General features: G+C 37.4%; 1 protein-coding gene across 1 annotated transcript in view; it reads left to right on the top strand.

Moving 5' to 3' along the window:
• Window positions 1-17,926, top strand: part of LOC133638627 (ciliary neurotrophic factor receptor subunit alpha-like) — a 672,972-nt gene that overhangs the window by 346,003 nt on the left and 309,043 nt on the right. The window contains exon 4 of the mRNA XM_062031418.1: window positions 3,180-3,413. Within this exon, the coding sequence (XP_061887402.1) occupies window positions 3,180-3,413 (234 nt within the window). The remainder of the gene's footprint in view (window positions 1-3,179; window positions 3,414-17,926) is intronic.

Below are 17,926 nucleotides of genomic sequence, written 5' to 3'. Positions count from 1 at the left end.
TGTGTTGGTGAATCTTTTGCAATTTGTTTAATGAACAATGGCGACTGCAAAGAAGAACGTTGTAGGTGGGATCGGTGTATTAGCAGCTGGCTGTAGCAACACAACAAGGATTACTCACTTGGATAGCAGACGCGCTAGCCGATGCTAACCGGCCACCGCACGGATGATCGGGTGAAGTCCTTCGTCGCGCCGTCGATCGCTGGAACGCAGGTGAGCACGGGTGTTGATGAGCCGGGCAGATGATGGCTGGCTGGCGTAGGTGGAGCGCTAATGTTTTTATCATAACTCTGTGAGGTCCGGTTGCTAAGTTGCTAAGTCAGCCTTAGCGTCGTTAGCAACAGCATTGTTAAGCTTTGCCAGGCTGAGATCTATTAACCGTGTAGTTACATGTCCATGGTTTAATAGTATTGTTGATCTTCTGTCTATCCTTCCAGTCAGGGGTTTATTTATTTTGTTTCTATCTGCATTTGAGACAGATGCTATCACGTTAGCTCATGCTAATCATGAGCTTCGTCGATGTATTGTCGTGGAGATAAAAGGCACTGAATGTCCATTTCGCGTTCTCGACTCTCATTTTCAAGAGGATATAGTATCCGAAGTGGTTTAAAATACAAATCCGTGATCCACAATAGAAAAAGGAGAGAGTGTGGAATCCAATGAGCCAGCTTGTACCTAAGTTACGGTCAGAGCAAAAAAAGATGCGTCCTGCACTGCACTCTAGTCCTTCACTCTAACGTTCCTCATCCACAAATCTTTCATCCTCGCTCAAATTAATGGGGTAATGGTCCGAATAGCTCTAGCTGCGTTGAAAACAATAGGAAAATATGAGGGAGTGAACAACTGACAACGTCACGCTACTTCCGGTAGGGGCAAGGTTTTTTTTTATCAGCGACCAAAAGTTGCGAACTTTATCGTCGATGTTCTATACTAAATCCTTTCAGCAAAAATATGGCAATATCGCAAAATGATCAAGTATGACACATAGAATGGATCTGCTATCCCCGTTTGAATAAAAAAAAAAATCATTTCAGTAGGCCTTTAATGGTATTGACAAATATTTTAGCCTTTTCAATGGGAGACGATTTAAAAAAAAAGCATAACAAAAATAAATAAAAATCAGCAATTTTGTTGTTTTTGAAATGTTTTATTATGTCATCTTTTTTTTGTTATGTCCATAGTAAAAGTTCCAATATCTGGCTCACTCACTGGACGGAACATATTATTTAATCCACTGACAAAAAAACACATCAAAAAAATCATGCATGAAGGGTATTTAATCCTAAATACAGTTTTTATGAAGTGCAACAATGTATAATAATTATTGCATTCTTGTTGCTTCTCTGCTATGATCAATCATGGTGTAATTGTTCTGCATCGCTGAAGAATGATTCAAAACAACACTTAACTAATTGAAATATTCTATACGGAGCAAATTATGTAAATGCGTCTGAATAAATTAAACAATCATTAAAGCTGTTTATAGCGACAATAATATAATACACTCGATTGTTTTTAAATGTTAGCGGATTCTCCGATACAACTTCTTCACTCGTGATACGATTACTGTACTGGAGCCTTGAGTATTGGCCGATACCGATATTAATCTGATAGCACAAATCATACATTTATTATTTTGTAGTGTGGCGTTTTCGAGAAAGGTTCGATTGCGTGAAATTACTCGGAGAACATTGTTAGGTATGAAAAAAACTAACCTCATGACCTTAAGGCGCCTAGAACAGTTATTTTCCACGCGGCTTGGCATTGTCTTGCTGAAATAAGCAGGGGCGTCCATGATAACAACATATGTTGCTCCAAAAGCTGTATGTACCTTTCAGCATTAATGGTGCCTTCACAGATGTGTAAGTTACCCGTGTCTTGGGCACTAATACACCCCCATACCATCACACATGCTGGCTTTTACACTTTGCACCTACAACAATCCGGATGGTTCTTTTCCTCTTTGTTCCGGAGGACACGACGTCCACATTTTCCAAAAACAATTCAAAATGTGGACTCGTCAGACCACAGAACACTTTTCCACTTTGCATCAGTCCATCTTAGATGAGCTCGGGCCCAGCGAAGCCGGCGGCGTTTCTGGGTGTTGTTGATAAATGGCTTTGGCTTGGCATAGGAGAGTTTTGACTTGCACTTACAGTTTGTCAGATTCAAACACTGATGACATCTATTAAACAGACCGGAAGCAAGGAATCATGCAGAGACAGAGTTAAATTTGGCTCAATGAGGAGACACGTATTTTGGGCTGTATTCTAGTTACAGATCCAAACTACGTTCTAAAAGTCCAGCCTGTGTGCTTGCTGTATTTATTTGGGAGGTCCCTGGTTACATCACTGAAGCTGTCGCTGAGGGAAGCGGGTAATCTCGACAACTCCAGTTGGACACACTATATCATTATACAAAAAAATGCAAATGTATTGACGCTGGTGCTATCGCCTTGTCTCTGCTCTGTCTGCGTCACGGCGGTGTTCGGCCTTGCCAGTCAGCAGGCCGTTCCTGGACATAAACACTGATACCAGACTGGATTGCCAGCTTTGCAGCGACAAAGAAAAATACCACTTCAGCACAATTGACAATCACTATAGCAACGGCCCTTAAGCATAAAAGTTGTGTGATAATATGTACATGATTATTCTAACACAGTTATAGCGACCGACTGTAGTTACTGACAGTGGTTTTCTGAAGTGTTCCTGAGCCCATGTGGTGATATCCTTTACACACTGATGTCGCTTTTTGATGCAGTACCGCCTGAGGGATCCAAGGTCACGGGCATTAAATGTTGGTTTTCGGTCTTGCCCGCTTACGTGCAGTGATTTGTCCAGATTCGCTGCACCTTGTGATGATATTACGGAGCGTAGATGGTGAAGATCCCTAAATTCCTTGCAATAGCTGGTTGAGAAATGTTGTTCTTAAACTGTTCAACAATTTGCTCAGGCATTTGTTGACAAAGTGGTGACCCTCGCCCCGTCCTTGTTTGTGAATGACTGAGCATTTCTCTTTTTATTTACCATTTAAACAACGTCACAATTTCACTGGTTTTGAGTTTAGTACTGATACCTGGTTTTTTTATGCTGATATCGGACCAATATCAACATGGAATCGGCACACCCCTATTGATTATGACACACAATATATTCTCAACCTATGTCTCTTTGTACTAACAGCTGCCAGGAACCAATATGAGCGAATGAGCAGTGACGTCACCATGCAGTGCGGCTCTCTGGCCAACGACGCCTCGGTGTCATGGAAGGTCAACGGGACGGACGTGAGAGCCCAGCACCGTCTGGAGGGCCCCAGACTGATACTGACCCAAGTGGACCTGGGCCACAATGGACTGTACAGCTGCTTCCAGGACCCGAACGGCGAGAGACGGGACACCATCAACCTCCGCATCGGCAGTAAGTACCCAGACAATTCTTCTTCTCTCAAACAGACATTGAGTCTGGAATCGTCCCACTGGGGACATCTGCTGGATCCAGACTGAAGTGTTCACACTGATAACAGTACGAGGACACACATACTTGTGGATTATTAGTAACGAGAAACTGTTACCGTATTTTTCGGACCATAGGGCGCACCGGATTATAAGGCGCACTGCTGATGAGCGGTTCTAGTCAGGTCTATTTTCATACAAAAGGTGCACCGGATTCTAAAATATATATATTTTTTGTAAATGTAAAGACTTCCTTGTTGTCTACATAACATGTAATGGTGGTTCTTTGCTCAAAATGTTGCATACAGGAGTAGAAGAAGTGTCAAAAGATGGCGCTAACTGTTTTAATGACATTCAGACTTTACTTCAATCAGTAACGGAGCAGCATCTCCTCATCCGTGGCTCACTAGTGCAACAACAACGCCCGAAATGTGTCCAGTGAAAAAAACGTCCGACCGGAACTCTCTAATAACTAAAGTTCCTTGGGTGAATAATGTAAACTCACTATACCGGTATGTTTTAGTGCTTTCATGGCGAGTTTACTGAAAAATATAAGTAAGAAATTTACACTACTTTATATTAGAAATGGCAACAGTGGAGGATGAATGCCCATTTTTTTTTATAGTCTTTGGTATGACTCGGCCGGGGTTTGAACTCACAACCTACCCATCTCAGGGTGGACACTCTAACCACTAGGCCACTGAGTAGGTTTACTTTCTAAGGACCGCAAAATGGCATAATAGCAGACATAATCAGGCAGTTTTTTCGCAATATTATGCAAAAGCAACTTTTTATGCCTTCTGGTACCTGCTGATGTGTATTTGGGATCTGCATAAGTACTGAAAATGTGCGTGAGTCCGCCATTGTAGTCCGTGCCGACACCATAGCATCCGTGGCTCACTAGTGCAACAACAACGCCCGAAATGTGTCCCCTGAATAAAAACGTCCGACCGGAACTCTCTAATAACTAAAGTTCCTTGGGTGAATAATGTAAACTCACTACACCGGTATGTTTTAGTGCTTTCATGGTGAGTTTACTGACAGATATAAGTAAGAACTTTACACTACTTTATATTAGAAATGGCAACAGTGGAGGATGAATGTCACATAACAAGAAGATAGAGACAAAGAAGAAGCTTATCGACTATGGCAACGCCACGGACTACAATGGCGGACTCGCGTGCATTTTCAGAACTTGTGCAGATCCCAAATACACATCAGCAGGTACCAGAAGGTAAGACAAGTTACTTTTGCATAATATTGCGAAACAAAACGCCAGATAATGTCTTACCTACTACTCGTATGTTTAATGCGCCGACAATCCATCAAGTGTTCTGACTTCATAGCTTACCAAAGTCCTACTAAAACATTTTGATAGGTTTTTGAGCGCCATGTGTAATTTTCTATATCTTCAATGGAACATATACCATTTTTGTGTTGTTTACTTGAGTCATATTGCAGTCTACACATATCTCTTATGTGTGACTGCCATCATATTGCAGTCTACACGTATCCCTTATGTGTGACTGCCATCATATTGCAGTCTACACGTATCTCTTATGTGTGACTGCCATCATATTGCAGTCTACACGTATCTCTTATGTGTGACTGCCATCATATTGCAGTCTACACATAACTCTTATATGTGACTGCCATCATATTACAGTCTACACGTATCTCTTATGTGTGACTGCCATCTACTGGCCACACTTATCATTTCACCATGTACCAAATAAAATGGATTCAATGTCGGCAAGCATAATATTGCAAAAAAAACGCCAGATTATGTCTGCTAATAGGTGCCATTTTGCGGTCCTTATACACACACACCATAATAATACTCCTATGTTGAAGCACAGTACAATCCATCAAGAGGTGTGGCTTCATAGCTTACGAAAGTCATACTAAAACATTTTGATAGATTTTTGAGCGCCATTTGTAATGTTCTATATCTTCAATGGAACATATAACATTTTGGTGTTGTTTACTTGAGTCATATTGCAGTCTACATGTATCTCTTATGTGTGACTGCCATCATATTGCAGTCTACACGTATCTCTTATATGTGACTGCCATCATATTGCAGTCTACACGTATCTCTTATGTGTGACTGCCATCATAATGCAGTCTACACATATCTCTTATGTGTGACTGCCATCTACTGGCCACACTCATCATTTCACCATGTACCAAATAAAATAGCTTTGAGGTCGGTAAGCATAATATTGCCATTTTGCAGTCCTTATACACACACCATAATAATACACGTATGTTTAATGCGCCAACAATCCATCAAGTGGTGTGGCTTCATAGCTTACCAAAGTCGTACTAAAAACATTTTGACAGATTTTTGAGCGCCGTGTGTAATGTTCTATATTCTCAATGGAACATTTAAAGTTTTGGTGTCATTTACTGCCGTAATCGTGCAGTCTACACGTGTCCCTTATGTGTGACTGCCATCTACTGGTCACACTTATAGTTACACCATGTACCAAATAAAACCGTGTCAAGGTCGGTAAGCACAACCAGAATTATGCCGTACATTAGGCGGGTTATAGACTGTCGATTTTTAAGAAAATGAAAGGATTTTAAGTGCGCCTTACAGTCCGAAAACTACGTTAGGGGTATTCATTCACTTGCAGATGTACTTTGTACCCATTATAAACAGTTTTTTTTTCTTTAAGTTACAACACTTCCTGAACATTCCAATATAGTTTGGTTGAATCACAGCACACACAAATGTATTTACATTTATTTAAGGTCCTTTAAGCTTGCAGGATGGATTTGATGCTGGGGCGTGCCTGTTGTGCGGAATGTTACTATTCAGTGATGAAGGCTCGAGTGTAGACGTTCAACTGTTGCACCACCAACATATTCCACTCACTTGGGACAATCAAGCTGTTTTGTTTTTTTACCAGTTTTCCTGTAAACCCCACTTTTTTGTAACACTTTCTCTATGTTAAGTGTTATCACTTCCACATTTTACAAGCGATTTCAACAGTTCTAAAGCCAAAATACACTGTAGTCATACTTGCCAACCCTCCCGATTTTCCCGGGAGACTCCCGAATTTCAGTGCCCCTCCCGAAAATCTCCCGGGGCAACCATTCTCCCGGATTTCACCCGATTTCCACCCAGACAACGTCCTCTACAACCTGTCGTCACGTCCGCTTTTCCTCCATACAAACAGCGTGCCGGCCCAGTCACATAATATATGCGGCTTTTACTCACACACAAGTAAATGCAAGGCATACTTGGTCAACAGCCATACAGGTCACACTGAGGGTGTCCGTATAAACAACTTTAACACTGTTGCAAATATGCGCCACACTGTGAACCCACACCAAACAAGAATGACAAACACAACATAAACACAACAGAACAAACACCCATAATCCCTTGCAGCACTAACTCTATAATATACATACCCCCACCCCAACCCCGCCCACCTCAACCAGCAATGCATCTTCAGAGAGGGTGCTCAGCATGGTTACAAAGATAGTGACAGAGAATAGAACGAGGATTGGACAATTCAACCCTGAACTCACTCCTTTCCCGCAAATTAAATTGCACAGATGCTGCCCATACCTACGCTCCTTCAAAGACTGTGCTACTGGCTGCAAAGCATTGCACTTTCAAATACAACAATGGGTAGAGGACTGTTATGTGTGCGTATATGTGTAAAAATGAACACTGAAATTCAAGTATTTATTATATATATACAGCCCTTTGAGACACTTGTGATTTAGGGCTATATAAATAAACATTGATTGATTGATATATATATATATATATATATATATATATATATATATATATATATATATATATATATATATATATATATATATATATATATATATATATATATATATATAATAAAATGAATATATAAATATATAGCTAGAATTCACTGAAAGTCAAGTATTTATTATATATATATATATATATATATATATATATATATATATATATATATATATATATATATATATATATATATATATATATATATATATATATATATATATATATATGTATATATATATATATATATACAAAAGACTATAAAAATGGGACCCGTTTCCTCCCTGCTTGGCACTCAGCATCAAGGGTTGGAGTTGGGGGTTAAATCACCAAAATGATTCCCGGGCGCGGCGCCGGTGCTGCCCACTGCTCCCCAAGGGGATGGGTCGAATGCAGAGGACAAATTTCACCACATCTAGTGTGTGTGTGTGACAATCATTGGTACTTTAATCTTTAATCTTAATATATATATATATATATATATATAAATATATATATATATATATATATATATATATATATATATATATATATATATATATATATATATATATATATATATATATATATATATAAATATATATATATATATATATATATATATATATATATATATATATATATATATATATATATATATATATATATATATATATATATATATATATATATATATATATATATATATATATATATATATATATATAAATAGAATTCACTGAAAGTCAAGTATTTATTTTACTTACTTGCATTACAAGGATTTATTTGCATACTTTATATATATATACAGTGGGGAAAAAAAGTATTTAGTCAGCCACCCATTGACAATCAATGGGTGGCTGACTAAATACTTTTTTTTCCCACTGTATATATATATATATATATATATATATATATATATATATATATATATATATATATATGTATATATATATATATATATATATATATATATATATATATATATATATATATATATATATATATATATATATATATATATATATATATATATATATATATATATATATATATATATATATATATATATATATATATATATATATATATATATATACTTAAATGTCAGTAAAATCTAGCTATAGATATACTCCTTTTGCAAAGCATTGCACTTTCAAATACAACAATGGGTAGAGGACTGTTATGAGTGCGTATATGTGTGAATTAATGAACACTGAAATTCAAGTATTTATTTTATATATATAATAAAATATATATATATATATATATATATATATATATATATATATATATATATATATATATATATATATATATATATATATATATATATATATATATATATATATATATATATATATATATATATATATATATAGCTAGAATTAACTGAAAGTCAAGTATTTATTTTACTTACTTCCATTACATGGATTTATTTGCATACTTTATATATATATATATATATATATATATATATATATATATATATATATATATATATATATATATATATATATATATATATGTATATATATAGCTAGGATTCACTGAAAGTCAAGTATTTATTTTACTTATATATATATATATATATATATATATATATATATATATATATATATATATATATATATATATATATATATATATATATATATATATATATATATACTTAAATGTCAGTGAAATCTAGCTATAAATATACTCCTTTATATACTGTTTGCAAAGCATTGCACTTTCAAATACAACAATGGGTAGAGGAGTCTTATGTGTGTGTATATGTGTAAATAAATGAGCACTGAAATTCAAGTATTTATTTTATATATACATATATATATATATATATTGGCAAGTATGACTGTAGTTTTCAAGAGGATATGCACCGCGTTAGATCAAATTCAAGCAAAAAGCACCACAACGACCACAAAAATGATTAGACGGCCAAAAGCTGGAGCTGATGTCTGTTTAGCGATAATTATAGTCCACCACTTCAGAACGCTGCCAGAAATGTCAGGTTTTGAAACAGCATAATTCATCATCTGAACCGAGGCAGGTGTTACTGTTTGTTATCATTTCTATTCCAGCGATGGCCTCGGGTCAACAATCTGACTTTAATGCAAATAAATCCTTGTACTGGAAGTATTCAAAAGTACGCACATGCCAGAAACAGCTAAATAGCAAGCCCCGCCCCCAGGTGCAGGTTATTTCATTATGTGCACCTGTCAGCCGGAAAACCATCCAACCATGAGAGAGAGTCCCGCGTAAACGCGACTGGGGTGTCACATGTAACATCTCCATGCAAATATGTGATGAATGAGTCTGTAGGGGCGTGTGACACTTGGCGTAATCTCCCTGACTGTGATGAATTACACAATGCTGCCATGACACCGAGCGGTTGATGGTTTCATGCGGTGGTTCACCGTGTCATGAGGGTGAATGACGTGAGCGAGTGAGGTGTGCGCTGTCGTCTGTGTGTGTCGTTGTGCATCACAAGGACATTTGTGAGGCACACAGCAGGATGTTTATTATGTAATGCATAGGTCAGGAGCCATGTTGGACCAAAAATACATAAACAAATGTTGTCTGGAGCTGCACAAAAATTGAAAGTCTTGTATACAGTAAGTGTTATAATGAAGGCAACACATGATGTAAGTGTCTATATTAGCTATATTAGCCTACTATCAAAATGACTTTAAAAGTCTTATATAAGTGTTATAATGAAGGCAACACATGACGTAAGTGTCTATATTAGCTATATTAGCCAACTATCAAACTGACTTTAAAAGCCTTATATAAGTGTTTTAATGAAGGCAACACATGACGTAAGTGTCTATATTAGCTATATTAGCCTGCTATCAAAATGACTTTGAAATCCTTATATAAGTGTTATATTGAAGACAACACACGATGTAAGTGTCTATATTAGCTATATTAGCCTACTATCAAAATGACTTTAAAAGTCTTATATAAGTGTTATAATGAAGACAACACATGAAGTAAGTGTCTATATTAGCTGTATTAGCCTACTATCAAAATGACTTTAAAAGTCTTATATAAGTGTTATAATGAAGACAACACATGATGTAAGTGTCTATATTAGCTATATTAGCCTACTATCAAAATGACTTTAAAAGTCTTATATAAGTGTTATAATGAAGACAACACATGATGTAAGTGTCTATATTAGCTATATTAGCCTACTATCAAAATGACTTTAAAAGCCTTATATAAGTGTTATAATGAAGGCAACACATGATGTAAGTGTCTATATTAGCTGTATTAGCCTACTATCAAAATGACTTTAAAAGTCTTATATAGGTGTTATAATGAAGACAACACATGATGTAAGTGTCTATATTAGCTGTATTAGCCTACTATCAAAATGACTTTAAAAGTTTTTTATACATAATGAAGTCAACACATGACGTAAGTGTTATATTAGCTATATTAGCCTACTATCAAAATGACTTTAAAAGCCTTACATAAGTGTTATAATGAAGACAACACATGACGTAAGTGTCTATATTAGCTATATTAGCCTACTATCAAAATGACTTTAAAAGCCTTATATACGTGTTATAATGAAGACAACACATGACGTAAGTGTCAATATTAGCTATATTAGCCTACTATCAAAATGACTTTAAAAGTCTTATATAAGTGTTATAATGAAGACAACACATGAAGTAAGTGTCTATATTAGCTGTATTAGCCTACTATCAAAATGACTTTAAAAGTCTTATATAAGTGTTATAATGAAGACAACACATGATGTAAGTGTCTATATTAGCTATATTAGCCTACTATCAAAATGACTTTAAAAGTCTTATATAAGTGTTATAATGAAGACAACACATGATGTAAGTGTCTATATTAGCTATATTAGCCTACTATCAAAATGACTTTAAAAGCCTTATATAAGTGTTATAATGAAGGCAACACATGATGTAAGTGTCTATATTAGCTGTATTAGCCTACTATCAAAATGACTTTAAAAGTCTTATATAGGTGTTATAATGAAGACAACACATGATGTAAGTGTCTATATTAGCTGTATTAGCCTACTATCAAAATGACTTTAAAAGTTTTTTATACATAATGAAGTCAACACATGACGTAAGTGTTATATTAGCTATATTAGCCTACTATCAAAATGACTTTAAAAGCCTTACATAAGTGTTATAATGAAGACAACACATGACGTAAGTGTCTATATTAGCTATATTAGCCTACTATCAAAATGACTTTAAAAGCCTTATATACGTGTTATAATGAAGACAACACATGACGTAAGTGTCAATATTAGCTATATTAGCCTACTATCAAAATGACTTTAAAAGCCTTATATAAGTGTTATAATGAAGACAACACATGACGTAAGTGTCTATATTAGCTATATTAGCCTACTATCAAAATGACTTTAAAAGCCTTATATAAGTGTTATAATGAAGACAACACATGATGTAAGTGTCTGTATTAGCTATATTAGCCTACTATCAAAATGACTTTAAAAGCCTTATATAAGTGTTATAATGAAGACAACACATGACGTAAGTGTCTATATTAGCTATATTAGCCTACTATCAAAATGACTTTAAAAGCCTTATATAAGTGTTATAATGAAGACAACACATGATGTAAGTGTCTATATTAGCTATATTAGCCTACTATCAAAATGACTTTAAAAGTGTTTTATACATAATGAAGACAACACATGATGCAAGTGTCTATATTAGTTATATTAGCCTACTATCAAAATGACTTTAAAAGTCTTATATAAGTCTTATAATGAAGACAACACATTATGTAATTGTCTGTTTTAGCCTACTATCAAAATGACTTTAAAAGTCTTATATAAGTGTTATAATGAAGACAACACATGATGTAAGTGTCTATATTAGCTATATTAGCTTACTATTAAAATGCTGACGCAAATCTTCGTTGACAGAAATGTTGTATTTTAATTTTGATTCTAAACATTTTTGCATCATTGGAAATCATTAGCAACATGGAGACTTCTCAGAAGGTGAGCTAACTCCTAGAAATGACTGGCTCAGAACGGCCAAAGGTATAGATGTGTGTGTCCAGGTTTAAGGAAACGGGTAACGTTTGCTGTGGTCTGGAACAACATGGCACACAACTATCAGAAAAGCAGTCAATATTACATACAGATAATGTGTCATGAGACATGCAAATATAAATTATATCCAAAGAGGACAAAAGTAAAGGATATTAGATGAGCTCAAATATAGCTACAAATGAGGCATAATGATGCAATATGTACTTAAAGCTAGCCTAAATAACATGTTAGCATGGATTAACTTGCATTCATGCCTGATAAGCACTCCAACAAGTCAGTAACATCAACAAAGCTCACCTTTGTGCATTCACGCACAGCATAAAAAGTTTGGTGGACAAAATGAGACAAAGAAGGAGTGGCATAAAACACGTCTTTCTGTGGCAGCGTCAGAGAAAGTTGTACATGTGAACAAACTACGATGAGTTCAGTGATGGCTGAAATTAGTAGGACAAAACGGCGCTCGCCAAATCCTCTCATCAGTTGAATATAAACAGTGGGATTTATAACAACTAGGAAGGTTTGTTCTCCTACAGAAAATATATTTAAACAAAAAATATATATTTTTCTTCATCTTTTTCCATTTTAACACATCTCTGAAAGAGGTCCAGGGAGCCACTAGGGCGGCGCTAAAGAGCCACATGCGGCATAGGGAGTCTATTATGATTTGTGTACCTAATTATTGTCGGGACGCTGGGGTTTTTCGCAGCTTACTGCGAGATTTGTTCTCCCGGGATGCAATCGGACTATATCGGACAAAGCTTGAAGGTAGGAGCATTATTTAATCTTGACTTTCAACGAGGGACAAACAAAAGGCGGAATTTAGCAAAGGAAACCAAAACTAACACTTGGCGTGAACTATGGACATGAAACAAAAACTTGCTAACTGTGGCATGAATAAACAAAACTTACTTGGTAAGGCATGGAACGAGCAGTAAGAAGGAAGCAAGCGCACGAATACAAGCATGAGACTATCAGTGTTGCCAGGCGGACTAACTGACAAGGACAGGCTTAAATAATAATCTCATGATTAGCGACAGGTGTGATCCCAACAAATGAGGCATGTGAAACTAATGAGTCGCCATGGCGACAAAACAAACAAGGAAGCGCAAACAGGAACTACTTGGAGTCCAAAACTAACAGAACAAAACATGATCCGGACCACGGATCATGACAATTATCAGTTTGCCAGTGTATCTGCGATACAGGTTGATGATTCGATGACATCTTTTGACATCTTTTGATTTTTGTCATCTTTTTTTTTAAACTCCCTAAACTTTTTTCTTTGCCTCTCCCCCGTTATCAGCCCAACACAGTTCTTGCATATTTACTGGCGTTGTCGCTCCCCCTGTCACGGCGGCGTTCTATTTATATCTGCATTTTGTTCATTATGTTAACTGTCACCCACAAAACGTTGAAAGTGTTGCACGGATACAGCGATCATGACACCTCGACAGGCTACACTTGTCCTGATTACCGTCATGACGCCGGCTGGATTTTATGCAGCGTTTATTACTGGCACCGGGGGCAACACACACACACACACACACACACACACACACACACACACACACACACACACACACACACACACACACACACACACACACACACACACACACACACACACACACACACACACACACACACACACACTCGTATTAATAGGATAACAAAGAACCATCTGTCAGGTTGTTGTTGTTGTTAACACTCTTTGCAATATTTTTCCTCGAACAGCAGAGTTTTGCTCAAATGTAGCTTTTTCTCGTGTTGTAGTTTAAAGGCCTACTGAAAGCCACTACTAGCGACCACGCAGTCTGATAGTTTATATATCAATGATGAAGTCTTAACATCGCAACACATGCCAATACGGCCGGGTTAACTTATAAAGTGACATTTTAAAATTCCCGCCACACTTCCAGTTGAAAAAGCCTTCGGAGGATGAGTATGCGCGTGTCGTCAATCATTGAACCGGAAGTATTGAATACAATACAAAAAAGCTCTGTTTTCATTTCATAATTCCACAGTATTCTGGACATCTGTGTTGGTGAATCTTTTGCAATTTGTTTAATGAACAATGGAGGCTGCAAAGAAGAACGTTGTAGGTGGGATCGATCGGTGTATTAGCGGCTAAGTACAATACTTACAGCAACACAACAAGGACTACTTACTACGCCTAGCCGATGCTTGCCGCCAAACCCACGGATGAAGTCCTTCGTCGCGCCGTCGATCGCTGGAACGCAGGTGAGCACGGCTGTTGATGGGAAGATGAGGGCTGGCTGGCGTAGGTGGAGCGCTAATGCTTTTATCATAGTTCTGTGAGGTCCGGTTGCTAAGTTGCTAAATTAGCCTTAGCGTCGTTAGCAACAGCATTGTTAAGCCTTACCAGGCTGAGAATTGTTAACCGTGTAGTTACATGTCCATGGTTTAATAGTATTGTTGATCTTCTGTCTATCCTTCCAGTCAGGGGTTTATTTATTTTGTTTATATCTTCATTTGAGAACGATGCTAGCACGTTAGCTCAGTAGCTAAGTGTGTCACCGATGTATTGTCGTGGAGATAAAAGTCACTGTGAATGTCCATTTCGCGTGCTCGACTCTCATTTTCAAGAGGATATAGTATCCGAGGTGGTTTAAAATACAAATCTGTGATACACAATAGAAAAAGGAGATTAAAGTTTAAAGATTAAAGTACCAATGATTGTCACACACACACTAGATGTGGTGAAATTTGTCCTCTGCATTTGACCCATCCCCTTGGGGAGCAGTGGGCAGCAGCGGCGCCGCGCCCGGGAATCATTTTAGTGATTTAACCCGCAACTCCAACCCGTGTTGCTGAGTGCCAAGCAGGGAGGTTATGGGTCCCATTTTTATAGTCTTTGGTATGACTCGGCTGGGATTTGAACTCCAACCTACCGATCTCAGGGCGGACACTCTAACCACTAGGACACTGATAAGAGTGTGGAATCCAATGAGCCAGCTTGTACCTAAGTTACGGTCAGAGCGAAAAAAGATACGTCCTGCACTGCCTCTCTAGTCCTTCACTGTAACGTTCCTCATCCACAAATCTTTCATCCTCGCTCAAATTAATGGGGTAATCGTCACTTTCTCGGTCCGAATCTCTCTCGCTCCATTGTAAACAAAGGAAAATTGTGAGGAATACTAGCTCCTGTGACGTCACGCTACTTCCGCTACAGGCAAGGCTTTTTTTTATCAGCGAGCAAAAGTTGCGAACTTTATCGTCGATTTTCTCTACTAAATCCTTTCAGCAAACATATGGCAATATCGCGAAATGATCAAATATGACACATAGAATGGATCTGCTATCCCCATTTAAATAAAAAAAAATCATTTCAGTAGGCCTTTAACTTTTTTGGGCTTTTAGACAAACACATCATCGAAATGTATAATTATTGAGGTGAATATATTGTAGTAAACCTTTTTTTATTTGCACTACAGCTCATTTGCATTGAGATCACTTACCTGCACACCGTATTTACTAAAGATGTTTTTGTGTACCTTATTTTCTGGCGCATTGCTCATGAGCGGGTCCATTCGGCTTTATTATAAGAACAATTTAAAAGTTTGGGGAACAACAGCAACTCAGCCGCCAAGTGGTAAGGCCACGTAAACTGACAGAGAGGGGTCAGCGGACGCCGAAGCGCATGGTCAGTTGCTACAGAGCTCCAAACGTCATGTGACCTTCCTATTAGCCCACGTACAGTACGCAGAGAGCTTCACGGAATGGGTTTCCATGGCCGAGCGGCTGCATCTAAGCCCTACGTCACCGAGTCCAATGACAATGTGGAGGTAAAGGACTGTCTCCAAGGTGACCGTGGGTGTACATGCAAATCCTCATTTAGACAGGGAAGTCTGCACCACTTTTGTACCAATTATCAATTGTAACACAGTCTTAGTAGATCACCGTCAACACAACCACTAATAGCACACGCTATTTCCTAGTTTGCGCATGCTACTTAGCAATTGTTATTGGTGCGTATTCAATAAGGTAAACAATGCACATCCCACGGGTGAACAGGCTAATTGGGAACAGGTGGGTGCCATGATTGGGTATAAAAGTAGATTCCATGAAATGCTCAGTCATTCACAAACAAGGACGGGGAAGAGGGTCACCACTTTGTCAACAAATGCCTGAGCAACAAACTTTCTCAACCAGCTATTGCAAGGAATTTAGGGATTTCACCATCCACGCGCCATAATATCACCAAAAGGTTCAGAGACTCTGGAGAAATCACTGCACGTAAGCGGCAATGCGATCCCTCAGGCGGTACCGCGTCGAAAAACCACATGTGTGTAAAGGATATCACCACATGTGCTCAGGAACACTTCAGAAAAAACACTGTCAGTAACTACAGTTTGTCACTACATCTGTAATTGCAAGTTAAAACTCCACTATGCAAAGCCAAAGCCATTTATCAACAACACCCAGAGACGCCGCCGACTTCGCTGGGCCCGAGCTCATCTAAGGTGGACTGATGCAAAGTGGAAAAGTGTTCTGTGGTCTGACGAGTCCACATTTCAAATTGTTTTGGAAACTGTGGACGTCGTGGAAAAGAACCATCCGGATTGTTCTAGGCGCAAAGTGTAAAAGGCAGCATGTGTGATGGTATGGGGGTGTATTAGTGGCCAAGACATGGGTAACTTACACATCTGTGAAGGCACCATTAATGCTGAAAGGTACATACAGCTTTTGGAGCAACATACACTACCGTTCAAAAGTTTGGGGTCACATTGAAATGTCCTTATTTTCAATGAAGATAACTTGAAACTAGTCTTAACTTGAAAGAAATACACTCTATACATTGCTAATGTGGTAAATGACTATTCTAGCTGCAAATGTCTGCTTTTTGGTGCAATATCTACATAGGTGTATAGAGGCCCATTTCCAGCAACTATCACTCCAGTGTTCTAATGGTACAATGTGTTTGCTCATTTCGCTCAGAAGGCTAATTGATGATTAGAAAACCCTTGTGCAATCATGTTCACACATCTGAAAACACTTTAGCTCGTTACAGAAGCTACAAAACGGGCCTTCCTTTGAGCAGATTGAGTTTCTGGAGCATCACATTTGTGGGGTCAATTAAACGCTCAAAATGTCCAGAAAAAGAGAACTTTCATCTGAAACTCGACAGTCTATTCGTGTTCTTAGAAATGAAAGCTATTCCACTAAATTGTTTGGGTGACCCCAAACTTTTGAACGGTAGTGTATGTTGCCATCCAAGCAACGTTGCCATGGACGCCCCTGCTTATTTCAGCAAGACAATGCCAAGCCACGTGTTACATAAACGTGGCTTCATAGTAAAAGAGTGCAGGTACTAGACTTCTAAGTTAATGATTATTTGCAAGAACAATTCTCAGTTCGAACGTTAAATATCTTGTCTTGAATTGAATATAAGTTGAAAGGGATTTGTTTTATTCTCTTTTTATTTACCATTTACTCAACATGACAACTTCACTGCTTTTGGGTTTTTGTACCAAGTTCTCTTGCATATTCCGCTTTGGTTGCAAATGCACCATCATTGAAATGATGGAGAAAGGTGGAGAGATAAAGAATGGTGGACTGAGATAAGAGGAGAGTGTGCATACAATAAATGTAT

Source organism: Entelurus aequoreus, linkage group LG21, assembly GCF_033978785.1.
Source record: "Entelurus aequoreus isolate RoL-2023_Sb linkage group LG21, RoL_Eaeq_v1.1, whole genome shotgun sequence".
In the NCBI taxonomy this organism is placed as follows: Eukaryota; Metazoa; Chordata; class Actinopteri; order Syngnathiformes; family Syngnathidae; genus Entelurus; species Entelurus aequoreus.
Note: the sequence above shows the minus strand (reverse complement) of the source record. Positions and strands in the feature narration are given on the sequence as shown.